Source organism: Canis aureus, chromosome 26 (assembly GCF_053574225.1).
Source record: "Canis aureus isolate CA01 chromosome 26, VMU_Caureus_v.1.0, whole genome shotgun sequence".
NCBI lineage: Eukaryota > Metazoa > Chordata > Mammalia > Carnivora > Canidae > Canis > Canis aureus.
This window is the reverse complement of record NC_135636.1, coordinates 25,873,574-25,882,816: the sequence shown is the minus strand read 5'-3', so window position 1 is coordinate 25,882,816 and position 9,243 is coordinate 25,873,574. Positions and strand designations below refer to the sequence as shown.

The 9,243-nt window shown below is 41.3% G+C and overlaps 1 protein-coding gene across 2 annotated transcripts in view; it reads right to left on the bottom strand.

Annotated features, from left to right (window-relative positions):
• Positions 1-3,516: 3,516 nt before the first annotated feature.
• Positions 3,517-9,243, bottom strand: part of CSNK2A1 (casein kinase 2 alpha 1) — a 56,142-nt gene continuing 50,415 nt past the window's right edge. For both annotated transcript variants that reach the window (XM_077872584.1, XM_077872585.1), the window contains 3 exons: positions 8,898-9,046; positions 7,404-7,490; positions 3,517-4,905 (listed from right to left, as the gene is read on the bottom strand). In XM_077872584.1, the coding sequence (XP_077728710.1) occupies positions 4,790-4,905; positions 7,404-7,490; positions 8,898-9,046 (352 nt within the window). In that variant the 3' untranslated portion in view covers positions 3,517-4,789. The remainder of the gene's footprint in view (positions 4,906-7,403; positions 7,491-8,897; positions 9,047-9,243) is intronic.

Genomic DNA, 9,243 nt, shown 5'->3' with positions numbered 1-9,243 from the left:
TATGCAATAATACCTTCCATTACTTACTGTGTGTATGTGTTGGGGTGGGGTGGGGTAGGAAGGTGGAAGTGGGAGCAGAGGATGGAATTACTATTGACTGAGCATCTGTTAATGAGCCTGGTATGGTGCTAAGCATTCTCCTTGTGCTACTCTATCCAATCCTCTACAATCCTTTTTTTTTTTTTTTTTCCAATCCTCTACAATCCTGAGGGATATTGGCATACTTTTTTTTAAAGAAGGTTTTTATGAGAATGCAGTTTAGTTAGCAGGGACTTCACGTGTAGGTGGGAAGAAACAATAATACAACAAAAGTTCAGGTGTTACAAGACAGAAGGGAAAGGGGGTAGTGAGAGCAGTGGAGAAAGAAGGCCGAGGGGACTTGAGATAGGGTAAACATCTGCTTGCATCAAGGTTTTTAGACTAGTTTTTTCAGGGAACTGGGGACTACTTTACTTTAAAGCCTTTTGATGAACTTTTTTCTCAAGCAGGAAAAGGCCCTGGGGAAGACAGCCTCTCTAGCAAGCAAGTCCCATGAGGACAATCAGCCACAGTTCCCAGAGCTGAGGCACAAGGGAGGAGGAGACTGGGGGGTGGGGCAAGGGCTGATGGCTGAAGAACTGTTCAACTCAACCCTACTCTTGGGAGAGAATCTGCTGGTTGGAAATCTGTAGGCAATGGTGAAAAACTAGATTTTTCAAGAGATGTTCAAATGGTCAGTTCTAATTATAACCACAGTTGACAACAGGTGAGGCAAGATGAAATTTAAAGATTGAAAGGAAATTAAAATTCCCCAGTCAACCAATCTCCAATTTTCTTGACTATTTTAGGACTATGGTAATTAGCCATACCCCCCCACCTCCGAAGAGAATTTTACAAAATAGATTCCTCTGTATCTAACAGGCCCACTCTAGCAATTTAGTCTTTCTGTCTAATGTATAAAATGGAAATAAAGTTCACGAAAGGCATTTCAGATACATATTATATACAATAGTTCCTCTTACTTAAACCACCCATCTAAACTCCCAATATTAATAACAAGTGGATGTCATAAAATAGTATGCAGTGAACATTTAAACAAAACTAGAAGTTTGGAATAACAGCATTTCCTGATTTCAATTTTTAAAAATTGTGGTTAAAGAGAAAGATCAAACAGCAACTCAAGTATATAATCTTGCAAAATTTACTCATTTGGCATTGATAAGCAAATAAACCTTTTCACCTCTTTTACCAGCCTTTTGAATTGTTTCTGTTTAAGCTGCCAAATATGTTCCTATAAGCTCTCCAGAACATCTTCATTCCAGGCCCCAAGACACTGCAAGTTGCCTCCAGGGCTAAGGTATCTCCAAGGCTGACCTTCCACAGGGCTTACTGCCATTCACTCAACACTGATCTTTTCTGCTCCATGGACCTTTTTATTTAAGCACCACTCAAACTTCCTAAAATCAGTGCTAGAGCTGAAAAGGAACTCAGAAGACACCTCACCCTGACTGAGCACACAGAGGACAAGGAGGTCCAGAAGATGGATCATATTATGAATTAATTACTTGCAAAGTCAGGACCCAGGACCAATCCTCCATACAAGGGGGGCCAGGGAAGTTAGGTTTATCAAGGGCGCAGCAGGTGCCAGATACTTGACATTTACCCTCATTCAATCACAAGAAAGCAGTGGCCCCATTTTATAGATGATGAAATAGATTCACAAGTAACTTGCCAAGTAGCCAAGTAAGTACGAGGGCAGGAATGAAACCAATCCTGTTTAGCAACACCACCATGCTCTTTTCACTGAATCTTGAGGTCAAAAAGTTCCAGACTTCAGTGCTCCTCAACCAATCTTAATCCATCCCATTTCACATCTCCATCAACCCAATATTAAATTCAAAGCACATGAGAACTAATCCATCTATCACACACGGTGTCGGTTGGAGAAGCATATTGCTCAGGCTGCAGGGACATTTCATTTGTTTAAATGTTTTTATTTAAAAAAAAATTAAAGACCTTCATGGCACAACTTCTTCCCAGCACAGTTATGTTTTAGTTATACCAATTACAATACAATTACATCCAATAAATCAAGGGGGCGAGGGGAAACTTCTGACTTCAAACTTAAAAAGGGGGGAGGGGCCACTTCAAACAAAGTTTAGAAATACTTAAAAAAAACCTTTCAGAGTAATTGCCAACACAACTGTCTTACATTGGCATTCCATTTCCTGCCATCTCATCAATGCAGACACAGGTAGTGCTGAGAAATAAAGTGTCCCAATACAAGGTATACAGATGAGGTAATTTACAACAACACGGAAGTTGTTACTCTGTAAACCCTTGCCCCCCACCCACCCACCCGACTGGGTCTTCTTTTTTTTTTTTTTTTTCATGCTTCTGCAGTGACTCCTTAAGTAGCATTTTAAAAACTTCTATTTATTTTAAAAGGCTCTTGGGTGGCATTTCAGAGTCCTCTGCATTCACCTTCCATCTCTTGCAAGGTCTGATGCGTGTTTAGGAGGTCCAGCTGTCTGCAGCTCCCCACATCAGCCTCAGCCACAACTAGATTCTCTGAGCTATAAGGGTGGGACGTGAAGTCTCATTTACAACCCTCCTCCCCACCTCAAAAGAAAGAGTTCATTAGTCATAAGTGTCCTGTTCAAATCACAATCCAGTGCAAACGTAATCACAAATTGCATCTCTGGCACATCCGGTGCTTTTAGCTTCTGCACAAATTCAACATGGTAACCCCCACAGCATTCTAGGGCATAAAAGGGTCAAGAACAATAAATACCCACTGTAAGTGGCCACAAGAAAGAAAATCACCCTGCCACACAGTCAGAATGTTTTCCCTATGGTTGAGAAGCATTATAAAAGGAGGCTTTAGCTTCCTGTAAAGTTTACCATTATATTCACGAAAGCTACCACCTTGATCAAATTACTAGAGCCAAGATGGGTTATAAAGTTAGATAAGTTCATTAAATTCAACTCGTGAAACAATTATGCTTGTCTATGGCGCCCAGGCGAGAAAGGCTTATGATCTATAAAGGTAGGAGAAAGGGGAACTAAGACTTTAGGCCTTCAAATATGTTGGAAGAATTTTTCCTAGTTCCCACAAGCAGCTACTGTAATGAAAGAACAGGAGAAAATACAGAGCTGATGGTTTTGCTATTGTGCTTAAAAAACTAGGCTTCCTCAGTGAAGCACCTGATAAACTTAGGTGGTTGGATTACAGTGGAAAATCCACTTTACACACACACAAACACACAAAAACTGGCAACTTTTCCATCCCCAATCCCTGCACTGCTGAGACACAAAATGAGTTTTATGGCAAAGGATCCTTAATCCCCAGAGACGCTTTGGCTTGTGGTGCTTTTTTAAGGCCTCTCTGCCCTGCCCGGTACCATGGGTTGAATGAGGGGTGTATAAAAATGGGGGCCTTGGGAAGCCTCCACGGTACAGGGCTGCAGGCCCCTCAGATGTGAACGTGAGACACCCACCCAGCGAGACCTTTACACAGGGAACTTAAATCTAACCTTGATAAATAAAACCAAACGTTTATTTACACCAAAGAATTCCAACACTGGATCTTTCACATATGAAGGACAAAGTATTATATATATACACACAGCAAGGGGTGGCAGGGCTGTAACAAGAGTTTATAGTTTTCCCACAATTACAGATCTACCATTTCAGTTCCACTGGAGATAGTGGCTCTGCTCCTACCTCTCAGATACATTTACAAGACTGAGGGGCAGGTCTTCTCACTGGATGGCATGTGAAGGAAGGGGAAGAAAGGAATAAAAGAAGGTAGAAAGCTTAAGATGAAACTCGGTGTGGCCACATCTTCCATTAGCTCTTAAAGAGTTGCTAGCATGAAACCTATATAGACAATGTTTTTCTTTTGTAAAAAGCAATAAGTTAAGCCCAGTAACTAACTGAATTCAAAATGGCCAAGTCAAAGAAAACTGGAAAAGGTTTTTCCTCCCCCTCCCACCAGCTATAGCGCATGTGGGGAGATGAAAGGGGAGGGGACAGAGATAAGGAGCCTGGGAAGGAAAGTATTAGAATTTTAAACTGAACTGAAACTAAAAGTAGAAGTGAGTTGGATTTAGGGTTAGGTCAGTAAGACATGATTCATACTGAACAGAAGTTTTCAGGAGCTCTCTGCACTTTGGGTAGATTTTCAGCATCTCAATGAAACTAAGACATATTTCCACTAGATTTACCAGGACAACCCCACTGAAGCACTTGAAGTAAAGTGAGAAAAGTGATCAGCAGTACACTGCTCTTATAGGTTGGGTCTTCCCTTCCTCCTTCCTTCCCACTTCCCTTGAAGAAGCTACATTTTTGTAATCTCTGGAGAAGAGCATGAGATATAAACCCCCCAAAGTGTGGGATGGTGGGGGAGCAATGGTGCACATGGGAAGATATCTCCACCCAAATGCAGCAGCCGGGATTGAGGCTGGTTCATCGGTTCATCTTTGTTCTTTAGTGATGAGAAACTGAATTTGAAAGGGGGGGAAAAGTTTTGTCCGTGAAATATTCCACCTGCAGGTAATTTTTCAGGGAATCCCCTGAGTTATGAAAAGTTCGAGTTTAAAAAAAAAAAGGAAAAAAAAAAAGAAAAAAAAAAGAAAATCAGCCTATTATAATTTTTTTTTATGACTGAACTACTATAAATCCACAAGCAACGGTTCAGACACGGTGCTTCTGAAGTATTTCACCCCTCCCCGCCAGGCGCAAGCTGCATCAAGGAGAGCGTGGACTCCCCCACCTCTGCTTAGGCATCAGGAGACAGAAGGGGCCATTACTGTTGAGCGCCAGCGGCAGCTGGAACGGGCATCCCAAGGGGGTTGGCAGCAGCAATCACTGGTGAGCCTGCCAGAGGTCCAAGGGGTGAAGGGGTTGGCACTGAAGAAATCCCTAAAAGAAAACAGCTAAGAGTGAGCCAGACACCAACCTTGGAAATCTTAGTCACCAGTTTCTCATAGAACCTATTTCAAAAGTGACACAACAGTTCTTTTTTCTTTCTCTTTTTGTAATCTCTACACCAGCATGGGGCTCAAATTTATAATCCCAAGGATTAAGAGCTGCAGGCTCTTCTGACTGAGACAGCCAGGCACCCCAGTAATTCTTTTTCTGAAGGCCTCTATTCAGCCAGAATTTTACAAATTAAATCTAATTTCAAATTAAAATTAAGTTCTAGGGGCACCTGAGTAGCTCAGTTGGTTAAGTATCTGCCTTCAGCTCAGGTCATGATCCCAGCGTCCTGGAATCAAAGCCCTGCATCGGGTTCCCTGCTCAGTGGGAAGCCTGCTTCTCCCTCTCCCTCTGCTTCTCTCCCTTCACTCCCAACCCATGCTCACTTGATTTCTCTCTCAAAATAGAGAAATAAAACCTTATATATATAAAAAACGAATTTCTAACTAACTTAGGAGACAAGTAAAGAAATCCAAGCTTGGAGAGTCTAGGAAGTTTGTACAAAGCACACAGCTGGTAAGTGGAAACTATGCTTGAATTAAAAATAAGGCCTGGGGGACGGGGTCAGGGCCGGGACGGGCCGAGCCGCCCGCCGGCACTGACACCCCCGCCCCCGCTTAAAAAAAAAAAAAAAAAAAAAAGGCCTGTCTAGGGCAGCACTACCCAACCAAACTTTTTGCTCTGTACCCTGTTAATACAGTGGTCACTACCTGCACATGGCTACTGAGAACTTACAATCTGGCTAGTGCAATCAAGGAGCTGTATTTTAAATTTTTACTCAATCTTAATTAATTTAAATTGTCACACATGACCAGTCACGGCCCTACTGAACAGCACAAGGCTGGAGTCAAAGCTCTTATATCATGCTGCCTAGTTAGCTGGCAGCTTTCAAAATTACCAAGTCATTTTCAGTGAGGAAATGCTAAAATAGTTTTAGAATTTATTTCCATTTGATTTCTTTTATTCATCAAATAACCAGAAATTACCTATTAGATTGCTCTCCTCAGTCATCCAGTTAATTTTCAATTGCTATATATATATGTGTGTATATATATATATATATATATATATTTTTTAACAGGTAATAGATTCACATGACATAAAATACAAAAGGTTCATAAGAGCATATAGTAAAAAATTTCTCTTGCAAGTTTGCTTGGCCAATTTATGGTACCATTTTGAGGGTATAGCCCTCCAGAAATATTTTATGCATGCATATACACGAATATAAATGTTTAAGAATGTGCATATAAAAATCATATATATGAATGTTGATTATATATAATTATATATTCTTGTCCACTCCTGGTCCTGGACATGGTTTTACATCTTGTTCTTTTCATTTCACATTATTATTTTGGAGTTGGAGCTAAAAAAGTACATGAAACACTTACTCATTCTTTTTTCTGGCTATACAGCTTTCTACTGAATGGATATCCCATAATTCATATAACCAGTTCCCCATTAAGAGCTGTTTTCAATGCTTTGCTCTTACAAATAAGGCCATAATTAGCAGCCTTGGATATACATCATTTTGCCCATAGGCAAGATACCTAGAGGATAAGTTCTAGAAGGTAGCTAGTCCTTAAAAAAAAAAAATTTTTTTTGACAATTCTCTGAGAGGGTCTAAGTAAATGTCCTTACTACCACAAGTACACCCACATGAATGTTGCCTACATGTACAATTCTTAGGGGAAGAGCATATAGTTTCTTTTACAAAACCATGTACTCTGGGGATGCCTGGGTGGCTCAGAGGTTGAATGTCTGCATCTGCCTTCAGCTCAGGGCATGATCCCAGGGTCCTAGGATCGAGTCCCATAACAGGCTCTCTGCATGGAGCCTGCTTCTCCCTCTGCCAGTGTCTCTGCCCCTCTCTCTCTCATGAATAAATAAAATCTTTAAAAAAACAAAAAAACCCACTGTGTACTCTGTACAAAACCTCACTCTAATTCATGATGACTCAATAATAACAAAGAATAATTTCATACAAGGCTTTACAAGTTACTAGGCACATTATAGATGATCTGAAGAACCATTCTTATACATGTACATCTTATGTATAAACCCTATCTTTAACCCCACTCCCAATTTCTTAATCTTGTTTATGAGAATCATTTAATTACCGTTGCTCTAAACTGTGAGATGAAAATCTTATTTTACTCTTCACAGTTTATTGGGACATTCAAATCCCTATGAGAAATTTTTGGGACTCTGGCCTAGAAGGAACTGTTGATACAATACTCAGTGTCACTAAAGTATACCAGTTATCAAAAAGCATGCTGAAACCTGGTAAGGAGACCACACAGGTCAGTACTGCCAAGAAGATAATCATTATAGAGAAGAGAAGGGCCATAAGAAATCAGGCCACAAAGAGGGGGGAAGCTAAGAATAATAAGTGACTTCTACTTCTGTCCCCCTAGGAAAGTTAGCAGTGAACTGACCTGACATCATATTGGCGCTGCTGACAGGCGTACTGCCCCCTGGCATGCTAGATGAGCCCATTCGAGCCTGGTCCTTCACAACAGTATCTAGAAAAGACAAAAGGTTAGGTTCTGCTACACTTGAAGGTAACAGTATGGGGCCTTAAAGCAGCCACCCCCTCATCCTCTGCATTTTACTTAGAGTCTATGTTATTCCCAGAAGAACATAAGGTGGTTAAGAGCCTTCACCATGAATTAGACAAGTAATATAAAATAGGACTATCAGGACACCTGGGTGGCTCAGTGGTTGAGCGCTTGCTTTTGGCTCAGGTTGTGATCCCTGGGTCCTGGGATCAAGCTCCACATCAGGCACCCTGTGGGGAGTTTGCTTCTCCCTATGCCTATGTCTCCACTCTCTGTGTGTCTCTCATGAATAAATAAATAAATAAAATCTTAAAAAAAAATACGACTATCTTTCCTGTCAAACTGTGGTAAAGACTTACTCTTAAACCAAATTGGAGGAAGATATAATCATCTACAGTAGAGCTAATTTATTTTTTTTAAGATTTTATTTATTTATTCATGAGAGACACAGAGAGAGAGGTGGAGACACAGGCAGAGGGAGAAGCAGGCTCCATGCAGGGAGCCTGATGTGGGACTCAATCCCAGGTCTCCAGGATTATACCCTGGGCTGATGGTAGCGCTAAACCACTGAGCCACCAGGGCTGCCCAGTAGAGCTAATTTAAAACAAAAATAATCTTATTAGGTTTTAATGAGATAATACAATCTAACCTGGCCAAGACAGTAATATATTACCCAGAGTGAACTGCTTTTATCGCAGTACACAGCTCAGCGGGTCAAACATGGAGCCAATGTGGCCAAAGCTAAGGTTTGTGCAGGTTGATGCTATGAGCAGACTTCACTCTCCATTTCAATCAGCCTGTCAGTTTGCTTAAGGTACAGAAGACCTAGCAAGATTATAATCAGTTTACTACAAAACAACCACACCACTCCCCAAGGAGTGATCTAACACTGAGGCTAACATCACAGTGAGGATGAGGTTGGACTAAGTGGCATTTTCACCCAGGACAGCACAGTGAGCTATGCTCATAAACTTAGGTCAAGGTGTTCATATAAGATGTTCAAGTCTCCTTGGCTTTCTCCAATGAATGACTACCAGACAAAGTCAGTTAAAGAGCTGTTGTTCTAATCCAACCACTCCAAGCTTGAGAACCATCACCCACATAGGAAGAAAAGCAGTTTACTCAGGAGTGATCATGTAGTAGATACTCTGTTAGATAACTAGACTCCTCCCAACAATTCTGCAAGACAGCTGCCATCACTATGTCCATGTGAAGAAACCAAGGCTTACTAACTTTCCAGCAAGCTAACTACAGCTGGGATTTCAATTCTGCTGGACCCAGAGCTTTCTTCACAACACATATTCTCCCCTGCCTTGTATAGGTGGCTGGGTGGGCCTGCATAGGCTCTGTGGACTGGACAGTTGGACTCACAGAAATAGGGGTGCTCCATGGCCTCTCTTGCCGTAAGCCGTGACTGGTGGTCATATCGCAAAAGCTTGTCTAAGAAATCCAAGGCCTCAGGGCTGACAAGGTGTTGGTTTTCACTGTGGACGAAGCGTTCCCATCGCTTACGGGAGTGTCTGTAGAACCAAAGGGAGAATGAGAAATGGACCAACAGGCATAAAAGCCCAATCAATAACAAAGAAAGATCAAAACTCAAGAGAGTAGATTTTGTACCACTCTGCCTCTTGGAAGACAATAAAACTAATTGGAGATAGGAATTAGCAAAGTCGCAGTAAAGAGAAATCTGAGTCCCGAGGATTCTACAAAACATAAT